Source organism: Muscardinus avellanarius (assembly GCF_963383645.1).
Source record: "Muscardinus avellanarius genome assembly, chromosome: 2".
NCBI lineage: Eukaryota > Metazoa > Chordata > Mammalia > Rodentia > Gliridae > Muscardinus > Muscardinus avellanarius.
Genome location: NC_137787.1, coordinates 60,203,409 through 60,219,488, shown reverse-complemented (window position 1 = coordinate 60,219,488; position 16,080 = coordinate 60,203,409). Strand labels below are relative to the sequence as shown.

Below are 16,080 nucleotides of genomic sequence, written 5' to 3'. Positions count from 1 at the left end.
AATAGTATGTTTTGTGGATGCCTTCATTTCTAAAACTCTAGATGAAGATACTTTAATAACTGCAATTGCTAGAGTGATGTGTAGAATTTTAAGTGCAGCCCTTTCCTTGGCCTCAGGTCTATGTGACTGGGATTGAGGCAGTCTTCTCAATCGCTGAAAAGTGACTGAACCAATGTGGCCAGGGATAGGAACTTTTATCCAGAAACCAGTGAAGAACTTACCTGTCTGAAGGAATGCATTGGGCCTTTTGCAGAGCTTTAGACCACCTAACAATTTGAAAAAATGTGGAGCTGTAAGGCCCAAGAAGAAGAAAAAAAAATGTTTCTGAAAGTGATGTTAATTAACTACTTCTAAAGTACTGCATATTTATACAACTGAGAGATTATTTTTTTAAATGCAATGTCTGTGAGCTGGAATACATAAGCAGTGCTTCAGGCATTTAAAGATCACTTTTTACTCCTAGGGAGATACAAATAAACAGAACCTCTTGTTTTCTCTGAGTCTTTATACATTTGTGTTCTTTTTTTCATGCTTGTATTGCCTCTAAAAACTGTTCTTATTTATTATAAAATCTTGCTATCCTGAACACTATGATGTTCTCTATAGATGAAGGAAATTTAGCACATTTTGGCCTCTGAAACCTCAATGCTCTGCTCTCTACTTCTGCCCACCCCCATACGTAGTAATTTTTTAAAATAAGGTTATCATTTGCAATGTCTTAAATATTTTTTCAGACTAGCACAAAAACATCTCCAATAAAAATTTTATTTTCTTTCAGTGTTTTCATTTTATTTAAATAGTTCTATTTGCTCATTATATCCATTCATATCGGTGTGCCTGGATATAGGAAAACTCACTGGGAAATTTTCAATCTAGAAAGGCCCGTTATAAATATCTTTGCTGAGAAGGTCTGGAAATTAGAAAGGCATATCCATATTTGGCAATTGAAAAAAGAAACGTTCAGACTTGTCCCCTATCTCCTTCTCAGGGCAGTCTGCACACTACAATTGACAATTAGAAAGACAATTATACATTCTAACTGCTTGGCACAATTTTTAGGCACTAGGAACTTTCTTTTTTGAGGCCTTTTTGCTACTCAGAAAAATGGCCTCTCAGAAACTGGGGCACTCCTTGTTGTTAGCGCCTAGTACAATCCATTTAGTGATGGGTAACTTTTTAATATGCAAGTTAAACACAGATTTTTTTTAAAAAATCTCACACAATATAAAAACTTTTCTGGCAGAAGGGCTCCCTTATGGCTTTGAGAGAAAGCGCAGGGACCTCAGGTTGGGAACTACTTTCGTTTTCTCTGGCCCAGTTGGATATCTTTCATATATCACTGCTGACTGCGGAGGGCCCACTTCCTTATGAGAAAGATAGACACAGAAGCAGGGATAGACCTTGATTCAAGCTCTGGAGAAGAATAGCCCTGAACCTGGAGCCACACCATCCCCAACACTTTGGGAAGGGTCACGAAGACTCCTCTCTCTCTCTCTCTCTCTCTCTCTCTCTCTCTCTCTCTCTCTCTCTCGTTGTGTTTTCATCAGAAACAGGCCTATTTTTTACTTCTTCCAATCGCAACCCTCCCCTTCCCTTCACATCTTTTTAATTTTTTTTAAGTTCCAGACCCCCTGGGCCGCACTCCTTTTCCCAGGTTCGCTTCTCGCCGGTGATGTAGAGGGTTTGCCTGGAGGCTTTCCTTTCATCTGTAGTGTGTGTGTCAATCGTTCACCCCCACTCCCGGCCGGCAAGTTCTCCCCCTACTAAGGGAAATGGGAAGATTGCTGAGATTAAAACTGGGCTCAAGTACCCTCCTGTGGAAGTTGGATTGATGGCTAAATCAATAACATATAAAGGCTTTGTTATTTATATGTATATTCCTTTTATATTCCGAATTGCATAGGGGGCAGAGGAGGGGTAAGTGGCCTTGGTGCTGCAGGGGAGCTTCTCAGTGGGCCCGGAAGACAAAGGGAGTTGGGGAAGAGGCCTTTCCTTAGAGACTGCGAAGCCACAAGGACAGTGACTCCAAAACCTGGCAGACTTTTAGCGCACCCAGTCGGGGATGGAGGCCCACGTGTCTATGCGTGATTCCAGAGGCGAGGGAAGCGCTGGAGCCGGGATTCAGGCCAGACAAAGAGACTGTCGGAGCGCTTTTTGCGTCTGGTAGCCCGCTGGGCCCTTTGGCTCTGCGGTCGGGATCAGCCCAGTGGCTGAGATCTCTGGCTTTCCCAGGCTATCTGCAGCGCCTGGCCGCGGGCCGTGACCGCGAGGACCGGCGACCCCAGGCCGGCTGCACCGCCCTTCACTGTTGATCTTGACCGTGCGGCGGCGCCGCGCCAAGCGTGGAGCGCGCTCGCCATCTCCTGGGCGGTCGGCGGCACTGGCAGAGCTCGCGGTTTAGTTTCTCCGCCAACAGCTTCTTTGCCACTATCTCGCTCAGCAGCCAAGCCTCCTTCCCGCCCCCTTCTCCTCCCCCTCCCCGCCCGCGTTCTCCAGCTCCCCGCAGAAGGCTTTGCCTGCCAGACCTCGAAGGTCATAAACCTGGGGATGAAGTGGGACGACTGGGCAAGAAGCAATGGAGGTGAAGGAAACTTAATGTCTTCTCTGTTTTTAACTTGTTTCTTTTAAGTATTTAGACCTGAGGGTCAAACAGCCGCAGCAAAGCTGTACCAGAGTCCGACCGAGCCACCCCAGGCTTGGGAATAGCGGGCAGTTGCTGCGCATTGAAAATGCAGGGGTGCCTGGAACAGAAACTTTGGGGCCTGAGGAGGCTGCAGGTCCTGGAAATTAGGACGAGTTCCCAAAATGAGAGCAAGAGGGGACCCAAGACCTGGTTTCCTCCAAGTCCCTGGTTACTGGGGCTGCAGCTTGTGCCTACCCGCACCTCACATCAAAGGAAGGGGACTGTGTGTCTCTGCCTGAGCTAAGGAAACTCTGGCCGAGCCCTGAAGAGCACCCCCGACTTCCCCACCCCCACTTCACTTCCCCACCCCCATTCCTCCACCCCCACTCCCACCCTAGAGCTGGAGGAAGAGGCTGATTGCGTTCCCCAGAGCAGCCCAATTGGTCGCCATAACTCACACAATAAAGTCTCAGCGCGGTGGTCAGCCTTACCCTCCGGCGGCGCCTGTGTGGTCTCCGCGCCGGAGCTGGAGGTCTAACCAATTCCAGCTTGGCTCAGGGACCGCAGGGCCTGCTGCAGGCTGGGGCTGGCGCCTGTCACCGGGTCTCTGGAGGTCTTGGTACCGGATGCAGGAGAAGACCCTAGACTTCTGGCTAGACTAGACCAGAGGGCCTGCGGCGGGCTGTGCACACTGCTCCCGGCGAGGAACTGCTGCCCTTCCCGCTTCCTTGTTTGCCAACATAGGAAAGCCTCCCGTGCCCCTGGGGGCGCATAGGCGAGGAGCAGCAAGCGGGTTCTCTGATGTGCCAGCTCTTACCAGCCAGGTGGCTCTGGCTCTTCTGCCTTTTCGCTCTGGGTCGTGGAGGTTCCTTGCGCTGTCTGCCACGAGGAGGATGGACACCTTGGAGTTCTGGTTTGCAGCTTGTAGTCGCCAAGGTGACTCCTGGTGGTAAAAGGAATGTAGACTTTGGTCAGGACTGGTTACTCAAGCTGCCGGCTTCCTGGCAATATTCTCCATGGACCTACCTGGACGGCAACTCCTTTCTGAGCAGAGTTCCTGACCACGGACACACAGACCAGGAGTGGGGGAAGCATCCTTCCTAGCAGCCAAATTAGGGCAGAGTTTGTGATGCTGTTCTGGAATGTGGTAAACCTCTTGGGTCTGCAGCCGGGGACCCAGGGCTCCTGCAGCCAGTGGGATTTGCTGCCAGATCCCCCTGGGCAAGAGGCCTCTTGAGAGGTCCTTTCTATGAAAGGAATTGGGACAGGAATGGCATTGCCCAGACCCAGAGATTGAGATGCTGGGCCCGCCAGACCTCTCCAGACAAGCCCGGGAGGCACCTATTCCTGGAAAATGTCTCCACAGCAACTTAAAGTAGGTAGAAGCAGGTAGCCAGGGAAAAGGAGGCGGCAAACCCAGAAAGGGTCCCAAGGGACAGGCAGAGACACCCTCAGCTCGAGGCCTCCAGCTCCTGGGGCCAGGCCCAGAAACTGCAAAGGCTTCACTCTCACTCAACGTTTTTTGGCTCTGCCCGCAGCTTCGTCCTTGGCCATCGAACATTACGGGTGTTATCATAATACCCTGAAGGGGGGGAAACGGGTCGGGGGATGTAGGCGGTGCTGAAATGACCGGCTTTGAAGAACCTGCAGGCAAAGTTTCGTCCAATCGTCTGAGCCTGTCCTCTTATTCCCGGTTGTAACTAAACACTGTTGCGAGCACAGCCGAAGCCCTTTGTTGGAGATGTGTGAGCGCAGTCTCTACAGAGCGGGCTATGTGGGCTCGCTTCTGAATCTGCAGTCGCCCGACTCTTTCTACTTTTCCAACCTGCGGCCGAATGGCGGCCAGTTGGCCGCTCTGCCCCCAATCTCGTACCCGCGCGGCACGCTGTCCTGGGCCGCCGCTCCCGCCTCTTGCGCCCCTGCGCAGCCCGCCAGCGCCTCTGCCTTTGGCGGCTTCTCACAGCCCTATCTGGCAGCCTCCGGGCCTCTGGGCCTGCAGCCTCCGGGCGCCAAGGATGGACCCGAAGAGCAGGTCAAGTTCTACACGCCAGACGCGGCTGCCGGGCCCGAGGAGCGCGGCCGGACGAGGCCGCCCTTCACCCCGGAGTCCAGCCTGGCCCCTGCGGCGGCGGCTCTCAAAGCCGCCAAGTACGACTTCGCGGGTGTGGGCCGCGCTGCGCCGGGCCCCGCGACCCTGCTCCAGGGGGCCTCCTGCGCCGCCGGCTTCAAGGACGATGCCCAGGGCCCGCTCAACTTGAACGTGGCAGTGCAGGCGCCGGGCGTCGCCTCCTGTCTGCGACCTTCGCTGCCCGACGGTAAACGGTGCCCACGCTCCCCGGGCCGGTTCGGGCCGGGAGGGGAGGCGGGTGGGGGGTTGTGGGGGAAGGCCAGCCTCCTGGGGCGGGCAGCCGACGGGAGCCCGCCAGGCTGACACCGGCTGGGGCTGTGTTGCAGGCCTGCCGTGGGGGGCGGCCCCGGGGAGGGCCCGCAAGAAGCGGAAACCCTACACGAAGCAGCAGATCGCGGAGCTGGAGAACGAATTCCTCGTCAACGAATTCATCAACCGGCAGAAGCGCAAAGAATTGTCCAACAGGCTGAACCTCAGTGACCAGCAGGTCAAAATCTGGTTCCAGAACCGGCGGATGAAAAAGAAGCGCGTGGTGCTGCGCGAGCAGGCGCTGGCGCTCTACTAGCTGCGTGCGTAGCGAGCCAGGCCTGCCCTTTTGGATGGAGGCCGGGCGTGCGTGCGTGGGGAGGAGGTGCTGGGCTTAGGGCTTTTCCTTCGGCTCCTTCTCCGCTGGTCCCGGCACTCTCCTGCTCATTCTGCAGCCTCAGAGACCAAGAGGAGATCTGGAGATGAAGCCAGTTGGGCTTCTTAGCTTGCCCTTCTCTGGTATGCTCCTTGAGGGGCTTTTGAGAATTGCTATGCAAACGTGGACTTAGGACTTCCTTGTGATTCCTGGGATCACCTGCTCTTGCAGACCCCAGGTCTGGGGTATTTATATCCAGGGATCACTCTTAAACCTTGTACTTGGATTTTTCTCTGTTTCATACTGGTTATCCTCCTCCCCAAACGTCTCAGCATTTAACAGGCTCCCAAGTAGAGCTCAGAGTGGAAGCAAACATAGAAAGGCCTCAGGACCCAGTCGCAGTGGAATGGGCTGTGGATATGGGTCACTTTGCAGCTGAAGCCTTCTGTGGCAAAGCCAAGAACAGAACAGGCCTGGTCTCCTCTCCCATCTGCCCTGGCTGATTTGGGCAGACAAAAGCTGCTCTAAACCTTCAGACTTGGGGAAGAGGGGGTGGAACAGAGCAGCCAGACAAACTCAGAGACACCTAAAAATGCTGACCTGGCTGGACCCTCCAGCTGGCTAAAATAGGCTAGAGACATCCTTCCCAGAGATGGAATGGAAGAGGCTAGAGCAAACTGCAAACTCCAGAAAAGATCGGCAAATCTTCCTGTTTCTCCCTCCTCCTCACACATACCTAGGCCCGGCCCATGCTCCCCAGAGCTGCACCCCCAGAGCTGAGCTCTGGTAAGGGGAGCTGCTGGTCCTATTTGTAGCTCATGTCACAGTGAGGAAGGAAAAGTATCTAGGGGGAGGAGAAGGGATTAAGCAAGAGGAGAACTGTAAATGTATTTTTCTTTTGAGATGTAAAGGTGTCTTTCTTTCTTTCTTTCTTTCTTTCTTTCTTTCTTCTTAGAATGCCACCATAAGGAGAGGCAAAAACTTGCAGAATACTGGGTAGGAAAGGAGATCTCAAAATCTCAGCCCATGGTTGTTGCTCTTGGAGAGCAGAGAGGACCAAAACACCCTTCTCTCATTCACTCCATCACACACCAGCTCCATCAAAAGCCCAGGGACTGTGCCCCTTCAGAGTCAGGTCTGTCTTGTACCCTTGCAGCCCTTGAGGCCCTGGGCCCTGCTAGGTTTGCCTTGTTGAGGCTGAGGTTCCTATACACCAAATGGAGTTGTTCTGGGTATACTAGAGCTTCCACCCTTGTTCTTGATGACCCCCCCACTGCCAAGTTTTTATTATCCCTTACTCTTCTCCTGTTTCTGAGATGTAGCACCCCAAACTGCAAGATGCAGGACAGCCCAAAAATTCACTTTGATTCCTTCTCAAAGTGCAGTGATTTTTTTTTTTTCAGTGGAAAACCAGGGCCTGCACCTGGGGAGGGCATCCCACAGGGAGCCTTAATATTTAGACTAATTTTGTTTTCTGTGCTAATATTAGTTGTTATGAATATTTTGTTTTGATTTTGTCAAAAGCAATTTCTTGTATATATTAGACACATAAAAATGTGGGCTTTTTTTAGTGAAAATAAATGTCCAGGTCCCAGACAAACTGTCAAGGAGCTGATGTGAATTTTTGAAAACACTGTGGATTCTCCATTCTAGTTTTTCATGCCACCAAAAAAAAAAATTCCCCTCTCACTGTTGGGTGTTGGCTGTTCATTAAATGGGGAAATGGTTTCTGAGACATTCAAGAAATGGTGTATAAAAACCTATGAACAAAATATAGATGAAATATCCAAGGGGCAGATGATACCATGGGAAGATTTGAGTGCAGCTTGAACACTAAGGGGACTCAAAGTTTATTGCAGGTTGGGGTTTCTGCATTTTGTCAAAATTCTCAAACTTTAAAGCTGCCATCATGGGGTGGGGTTGCCACCAATTGCCATCCCTCAGATTTCAAAACAAAACATCTCGCTGCCAAATCTTGGCCCACTTCTCTGGATGAGGCTGTATCTGATGAAGCTCCTTGAGGGACCCTCAGCAGGACCCCAGGGTACCCCCTGGGGAATGTGGCCTTAAGACCCTTTTATGCCTTTGTAACTTACAGCTCAGTCTAGTAAATTCAGACCCTGCTTGGTGCCCTCTCCCTTGAAAACCCCCAGCTCCTAACTAGCAGAGATGGAAATTCATTTTAGGTTAGCAAAGCCAATAAATTCCTAATTAAACATTCAAACTCCCCTTCCCTGGAGTGAATTTGACATATCATTTAAAAATATATTTTGATCACTCTTTTAAAAAAATATTATATATACAAAATGGGGATGAAAAGAAATAAGAAGCTACCAAGGTCCTATAGCTCAAAAAGATTCCCCACCTGGCTGGGAGCAGGGAGGTGGCGATCCCCAGACTCCCAGTCTCCTAGTCTGAGCCTGTATATTCAGAGGTTTGCCTCCTCAGAGAAAACCAAACAAAGGCAGAATCCACACTGAGACCTCGGGTCTAGAGGGCTGGAGAAAAAAAGAAAAAATAACTTACTCAGATCCAGGCTCTAAGATAATACCGTAGGCTGTATCTTTATGTATATACCACTAAATCACCATGTTTTCCCCCTTTAATCTGGATTAGGGGGATATTCATAGAGAGCACCATTAATAGATAGTTCAATTATTCTAAGTGTAAAATCTTATCTGTCGGTTCAGTAGTTTTTTTTTTCCCCAAATGTACACCTTTACTTATCCACACAAATACAAAGACCATGGCATTTTTTTCCATAGCTGAAGTCCAGCAGATACTTTAAACCATGAGGAAATTCATAAGAAACAAACGTCAGAGCGAATGATGCTGAAATCTGAGTGCTCAACATTTCCTGGCAGAAAGATAAATGTGTCCTCCGAAATGCTGCAGTCCACGCAGGCCTCTTGACTATGGGGGGGGAAAGGTTTTAAAACAAGAAAGAACGGTTTGCTCTGTTGTTCAATCCGTTGCTAGCTCAAAAGGCAACGGGGAAGCTCTTAAGGCCTGGGGGTTCTCCCCAGGGGAGGCGGGCTGGGGATGCCAGAGGGTGCAGAGGAAATCCAGAATTGTTGTAAATAGCCATTTCTGGTGGTTGGGGGGAGGGACGGTATGTGCGCCCCATCACTCTCCACTCCCAGCTGCACCCACCCCCCCTGGGGGGGGCACGAGCCTGTCCCACCGTCCTTGGACAAAGGTGATCTCCCCTTGTTTTCCTTCTCCAGTCACTTGCCTGAAGGAGTCTTACCCCAACGCTCTGCGGGAAGGGACTGGCTCTGGGTGTCTCCCCCCTTGCTTTTCTCTTCTTTCGTTTCCTAAAAGAGCATAAATAATTAAAGTTTGGCAGGGAGGAAAAGCTTCCTTCAGTACTGTAGTGGCAATAAATGAAATGACTCAGAATCCCTTCCCCAGTCAGCTTTTACGAGAGCTGCCAGACAGTGTCTGTTCACGTTCTCCAGATACCAGGGGCGCCCTGACAAAGTTAAGGTCAAGTTAGTGTCTTATCTTGGGTGGCTCAAAATTACCGCATCGAGTCCGGGCGCTGCGCGGAAAGCTTTCGCTCCGGAAGCCGCTCGGTGCACCCGAAGGCCCGAGCGCTCCGCGCGTTTCGGGTGCAGCGGAATAGGCCAGGACAAGGCCACAGCGCCGATCTTCACGGTAGGTTCTCTACGGAACGCGCGGGTGTGGAGGCCGTGGTTTTTCGGGTTGAGGACCCAGCAGCGAGCTGGGGCCCGAGAGCGAAGCGGCCCAGGCCCGAAACGAATGTCTCGGGTTGCGGAGTGCGGGCGAGTGCGGGCGCTGACGCGCGGAGGGGGCCCTCGCCCCCTTCCCCAGCGCACCCGCGCACCGCTCGGATGGCGCGCCCTCCCCTGCACAGCGCGGCTCCCGCCGCCGGAGCCGCCGTCGCCATGTCGTTGAACTTGAATGGTTCTTCCTCTCTATTTCCCTTTTCGGCTTTCAGCAGGCTCCACTTTGGGGGTGGCGGGCTGCCTGCGCCCCTCTCCGTGCCGAGAGCAGAGAAAAGATGTGAGGCGTTTTTTTGCACACACCCCCAGACACACTAAGATTCGACTGGGGGCCCAATGGCTGCCTCCGGTCCTGAGCGACAGCAAGGCCAGTGTGCAGTGTCCGGGGAGCCATTTTAGGCGAGAGATACCGGGGCGTCGACCAGGACTCAAGGAGAGGCTTGGGGCTGGGATGGAGATAGGGAAGCAGATAAGTGTGCTTGGGGTCCGGGCTAGGAAGAAGGGGGCCAGCTGAAACCTGGTCGGGGGTGCCCGCTGCCTGGAGGGGCACACAGGATGGACAGTGCTGGGCGAGGGAAGGCTAGGTGCCCTTCAGTCCCCTCGACCTGTTTGCGCAGTGTTGGGGGAGGGAAGCAGACGTGGGAGGGGGCGGAGGAAGGCGACAGGAAGGAGAAGAGGGAGGAGAAAAAGGGAAGGGGGGTACATCAGCCAGAAAATAGATATTAGCTCAGACCACCCGCCTTTTCTCCAGCGGCACAGTGGTCAGAGAGCACAGCACCAGCATTGCGGCAGCCTGGGAGGGAAGGACACCGGCGTCACAGCCAGCACCGCCTGCCCTGGGCATAGGGTTGAGGCCCAGGCCTGGTGCTGGGTTGCCTGGGCAGAGGGATCCTGTGGCAGAGGGCGGGCTCCCGCCCTTCGTTCTGGGATTGGGGTCTGGGAAGAGACTGGTTTACCTTTGAAAAGCGCCTGCTCATAGCGGGGAGCCCAGGCCTCTCTGGACCCCTGGGCTAGGAGAGGGTTGCCGAAGCCAGAAGAGAGTAAGATCTTGGGGCCGGTGGATGGGGGGGACTGAGGAGTCGGCTTCAGAGCCAGGAGGTGCAGAGGGGCTTCAGTAGGGAGGCAGGCACTACAAAGGCCCTTGGAGAGACACGGGTCTCCCGTGGGGTTGCAGTGACCGAGCCGCCCCGAGAGCCCGAGGAGCCTAGGGAGCTGCCCGCGGGGATGTGCAGGCCTCGAGGGGTCTTGCTGTAAGACAGTGTCCCAGACCAGGCCTGAAAGCAGAGGGGCTGAGGCGGGGGCGGGGTCCTCGTGGGGTCCAGCAACCGGACAGAGGCGGTGGAGGTAGGACCCCAGATCCTTTTGTTCACCGGACCCCCTCCCCCAGCTCTTAGGGAGGCCGGGACCTTGGGGCGTCTCCGCCCGCTGAGCTCCCTCCGCCCTTGAGGGCAGACAGAGGAGAAGGCAGAGGCGACGGGGAGGCAGAGACAGTGACACACAGTTTCGCAGAAAGGGGAGAGGATGGAGAAGGAGGCTAGTAGGAGAAAGAAAAAGGAGAAGGAAGAGGAAGAGGAAGGAAGAAGGGAAAAGGAAACAAGAGGGAAGAGAGAGATGGGGTAGAGAGAAGGGAGAAGGCTGCAGAGTGAAGAAGAGGGAGGAAGGCCAGAGGGAGAGAGGGCCAGGTGGGCGCACGGCCCGGCCGGGCGAGCGCCTGGGGGCCCGGGCGTGGGTGTTTCCGGGGCCCGCAACACGCGCCTCCCGGGTCAGAACCGAAGAGAGCCCAGTCACTCGGAGGAGAAGGCGCGGGGCAGAGAGCTATGCAAATCAGGGCTCCCTGCGCCCTGGAGAGCGGCGCGATTACGCCCCTTGAACAAGAAGCAACAAGCTCCCTGGCGGGTGAGCTGCGAAGGGTGGCGGCGTCGCGGGGAGGGAGGGCTGCAGGAAGGGGTGGGAGTGGGAGCCTCACACCCTCACACCTAGCCCCCGGGCCGGGCCGGCGCCCCCTCCGCGCAGCCTGCCCTCCCCTCCCCCGCCCCTCCCTCCTCCTCCCGCGGCCCAGGTCCGCGTACTTAAGGCGGCGCGGGCGGGCGGGCGCGGGCGGCGGCCCGGGCGGCCGGCGGCAGATGCGCCCAGCGGTGGCGGCCGCGGGCGGCGCGCAGGTGACCGGCCGGCCGGGGCGGGCGGGCGGGCGGCGCGGAGGCCGGTCCGCCCCCGCGTGCGCGCGTCCCGGCGCCAGGAGCCGTCCCGGGGCGTGTTGGCGAGAGCTGATATAGATATAAGGACATTTCTCTCCATGGCGTCACGTGACATAATTACCACCAGAATCAATCAAGATGAATTGCACGTCAGCGCCCGGTGGGGATTTTGCTTAGTTGATCCTGGCCCCAGCCGCTTGTGCAACCGATGGCTCGGGCCGGCGGCGCGGGGAGCGGCCCGGGGCTGGCGGGCGCGCACGCCGCGGCGCCATGAGCGACTTTGACGAGTGCGGCCCGAGCGCAGCCAGCATGTACCTGCCGGGCTGCGCCTACTACGTGGCCCCGTCGGACTTCGCCAGCAAGCCGTCGTTCCTGTCGCAGCCGTCGTCCTGCCAGATGGCGTTCCCCTACTCCTCCAACCTGGCGCCGCACGTCCAGCCCGTGCGCGAGGTGGCCTTCCGCGACTACGGCCTGGAGCGCGCCAAGTGGCCGTACCGCGGCGGGGGCGCGGGCGCGGGCGGCGGCGGCGGGGGCGGCCCGGGCGGCGGCGGCGGCGGCGGCGGCGGCTACGCGCCCTACTACGCGGCGGCCGCGGCGGCGGCGGCGGCGGCGGCGGCGGCCGAGGAGGCGGCCATGCAGCGCGAGCTGCTCCCGCCCGCGGGCCGCCGGCCGGACGTGCTCTTCAAGGCCCCGGAGCCCGTGTGCGCCGCGCCCGGGCCGCCGCACGGCCCCGCGGCCGCCGCCCCCAACTTCTACAGCGCCGTGGGCCGCAACGGCATCCTGCCGCAGGGCTTCGACCAGTTCTACGAGGCGGCGCCCGGGCCCCCGTTCCCCGGGCCGCAGCCCGCGCCGCCCGCGCCGCCGCCGCCCGAGGGCCCCGCGGACAAGGGCGACGCCAAGAGCGGGCCCGGCGCCGGCGGGGCCAGCCCCTGCGCCCAGGCGGCCCCCGCGCCCGAGCCCCAGGGGGCGGCGGACGGCGAGGGCCCCCCGGGGGAGGCGGGGGCCGAGAAGAGCGGCGGCGCAGGTAGGCGCTGGCGGGCGCGGGCCCCCCCTCCGCTCGCGCCGTTTTATGTGCTACTTTATAAGCATCCGAGGGGGTTTATACATCCTATAAGATTTCCCGGGTCGTTGTAAAGCGTGTTTATGATAGGAAACCAATTTAGGTGGGCTTAAGGTAGACTTGGAGCAGGACATTAACCGCTGCAGAGAGCTTTCCCCGGTGCAGTGCGGGGTGCTGGAGACTAGGGGGGCGGGAGGTTTCCAGCCAGTGGGTGAGCGCGGACGCGCGAGCCTCCTGCCTTCAGGAGGGGTGGGCGATCCTCGCCCTGGACTTTATCCAAGCCGCTGGCTGACGCGCTGCAGGGTTGAGCAGACGCCCCGGCGGGCACGCTCGCGTGTCCCTCTCCCCCCCCCACCCCCGGGTTCCAGTCAGCTCAGAGCCTGCCCCAACCCCCTCTTCCCTATCTGGGTGCCGTGGTGTGTGTGTGTGTGTGTGTGTGTGTGTGTGTGTGTGTGTGTGTGTGTGTGTGTCCGGGCGCGAACACAGGTCCACGCCCGCACTCTCCAGTGCCCGCCCATATATCATCCCCCACGACGCAGGCAGGGCCTTTCAGCGGCTGCAGGGGACGTCCCTACCAGGGCCAAGGCCTGGCCCTCTTTCAGTGGCCGGGCAAGCGGGTGGGGAATGGTAGGCGGCGGCCTCTCTCACCCCCTGGTCTCTTTGCCTTACAGTGGCCCCCCAGAGGTCCCGGAAAAAGCGCTGTCCCTACACCAAGTACCAGATCCGCGAACTGGAACGCGAGTTTTTCTTTAACGTATATATAAACAAAGAGAAAAGACTCCAACTTTCTCGGATGCTCAACCTCACTGACCGGCAAGTCAAAATCTGGTTCCAGAATCGCAGGATGAAAGAAAAGAAACTGAACAGAGACCGTCTGCAGTATTTCACTGGAAACCCCTTATTTTGAGAGCTCCAGGAATCGCCCCCTCCCCCGAGCCCCACTCACCCACCCTCCTCCCCACCAGCCTGCCCTCGCAGGCCCCATGTCCTTGGGTTTAATGACGCCTCTTCTCTGTGGAACTTCACCATTCCTTCCCACGGTCAACTCAGGACCTCCCAGCGACCACTGCAGCCTGCGGACCGGGACTTGGCCGAGCGGATCCTAATAAGGGGAAAATGGTAAATGCATACGTCCCTTTACAATTTTACCGCCAATGTGCTGTTGTTCCTCTCCCCGCTCAGAGTCCTTTTGGGGACCTGGCGGGATGTGTAGGGAGTTAGGCCACGGGGATAGAAGGCACTGGTGTTTTGTTCTGAACTTAAGGGAGCTCTTCCTTCCTCCTCCGTCATCGCAGTTTATTTAAACTCTGGGAAATGTACCTTTGGTCTGTCATATCAAGGCATGAGTCACTGTCTTTTTTGTGTGAATAAATGGTTTCTAGCAAAATGAAGGTTACAGCTTCAATACACTGTATGAATTTTCCTTTTTGAAGAAGTTTAGTGCCTGATTAGAGTATCTTAGTGGATTGAACCCTCTCCTCCATGCAACTGAAAATCGAGCAAAATGCCTTTAATTTCGCTAAAATGTGTCCCCTCATACCCCTTCTAGGCTATGATGGTTTTTTTTTTTAAATCACATTACTCATAAATTTTGGAATTGATAATGTGACCCAATAACGCCAGTGCTGTCTTCTCCAGGCAATGAGGCTGGACCAGCAGGAATCTAGGAAACAAATCCCCATCCCCACTCTAGTCTAGTGAACGTGGAATTCCTGAAAAGACAAACACAATCCAAATATTGGTCAGAAAATCAAAATGATCTCAACAAGGATCCAGGGTTTCTTAAAAAGAAACCAAAATCAGTACCCTCCATGGGGGGTGCTAAAATAAAGTTAGTGTGTAGAGAGGACTTGGGAGGCCTTTCTGGTGTCACTGTGGGCCTGGAGCAGGAAATGTAAGCCCCCCTCCCTGGACCAGGGCCAGGGCCTGCAGACCTGCTTCTCACCGCATTTATCGCTTTAAGTCAAAGAATGTGGTGAGAGCTGCACTGCACTTTATGTTGCAGGGCCAGGCCAGGCTGTTTACAAAACCTTGAACTGTCTAGACAACACCATAAAAGCCAAAGTTCTAAACAGCTTAATTGGGTTATATTATACACCTTCTGGTGGGCCCAAAAGAGATTTCCGCAATGTGCAATAAACTGGAGAAGTGAGAAAAGCTTCTCTTTCTCTGAAAAGAGTGAAGTGAATCTTATGACTCTTATTAACCTCTCAGGAGCCCAAAGTCAAAATATAAATCCATAAGATGCTCACCACTTTGTGCAACTTCTGAGGCAGTATGCATTTTTAGATGCAATATTTTTAATTGCTAAGGCTTTGGGGGAGAAGGAAAAACATAAGTGCATAAGTGTATGCCTTTGAACTTCCAAAATGTCAAGGTCATCACCTTTAACCTCTCTGAATAATTAGGCGCCTTAAGGTTCTTCTGTGATTTTCAACTGCCACCCACTCTCATACATACATGCTCACACATCTAGACACATACATTTATGACCACACAGAATCATATTGGGGGTTCACCATAAATCTAAGAAAATTCCTAATTTCAGGATCAATAACGTTAATTTCCCTCTAGACATTTGAGTAATTCAGTAGCAATTGAATTCTTTTTTAAAATACTGATTAAATCAAAATGCCTATTAGCTTTCACAATAGCTAGGATGTGTTCAGGGTGTTTTCTGGGGGGATCTTGTAAAGTGATTCCCTTAACCCTAATGCACACAGCTACAGTTTTAAAAGCAGGCATTTGAAGAGTAAATTCTATCCACGCTTACGCCTTTCTTATAATTAAAAGCAATTTGCCACCCAGTCAAATAATTTATGGCACTTTCTAAGATATGGAACAAAAGCAAATACATTTATATTTTTAAAATGCATCCCTCTACCTTTGGTGAAAGGTGCAGTAGAAATAAAACAGACAATCAAATGATTTCAATTCGGAAAGGGATTCCTTTGTTTGGAATTCTGGGCATCAGTTAAAATGCCGATGCCCTATTAGCATGATCTTTTGGAGAGCTTAAAACTGGTTTATTTCTTTCTCTCTCCATTTTTTTAAAAAAACTACATCTAAGTGTAGTAAGCTTGTGTGCCAGACCTCATAGGCCAGCCTAACCCAGAGACACCACTTTCCGTTTGCAAGGGCCTGGACAGCCACACGAGGGCGCGCTCACGTTCCAGAAGCCGCGCTTGGCCGAGAAGCTGCGGTACCTCATCTTTTCAATACTGGATTCTAATAGGCGATGTGGTCCCGTTAGAAACAGGCGGCAACTAAGGTGTTTGCTGTTTATTCTAAGCAGCCCTGAGGTGTAAGAAGTTGTATGGAAACGGAGAAAAGGGGGCGACTAGATTCCTGAAATAGGAGATCTCCTAATCGTTATCTCCCTAAAGATAAAGCAGTTGCAAAGAATACCTCCGCATGAGCTGATGGTGTCCAGAAAAGATTTTTTAAAAGACAAACATGTATTTCAAAATATAACAGCCACCGCGCGTTAATTACAGTAGGGAAAGTCAGCTTTTCTCATTGGTTTGAGTGTGAAAAGTGATGTCGAGGTCAGGATTCCCTTTTCCCATCTTCCCCAAACCGCGTTTGTCTCCTGAGCTCTCAGATCACTGAGATGATTAAAAGGCTTTTGTGTAAGGCAGATCAGGGCGTCGGCAACTCCGCTGAATGCTTACTTAGGAAAATGCGGCGCGCGGGGATCTAG

The 16,080-nt window shown here is 54.1% G+C and overlaps 2 protein-coding genes across 2 annotated transcripts; both read left to right on the top strand.

Annotated features, from left to right (window-relative positions):
- Positions 1-4,248: 4,248 nt before the first annotated feature.
- Positions 4,249-5,316, top strand: HOXD12 (homeobox D12; the record flags this gene model as incomplete). Its single annotated transcript, XM_080689840.1, has 2 exons — positions 4,249-4,938; positions 5,078-5,316. Exons 1-2 carry the CDS (start codon positions 4,365-4,367, stop codon positions 5,314-5,316), a joined length of 813 nt encoding a protein of 270 aa, XP_080545966.1. The 5' UTR covers positions 4,249-4,364.
- Positions 5,317-11,587: 6,271 nt separating this feature from the next.
- Positions 11,588-13,284, top strand: HOXD11 (homeobox D11; the record flags this gene model as incomplete). Its single annotated transcript, XM_080689948.1, has 2 exons — positions 11,588-12,341; positions 13,049-13,284. 2 exons carry the CDS (start codon positions 11,588-11,590, stop codon positions 13,282-13,284), a joined length of 990 nt encoding a protein of 329 aa, XP_080546074.1.
- Positions 13,285-16,080: the final 2,796 nt, after the last annotated feature.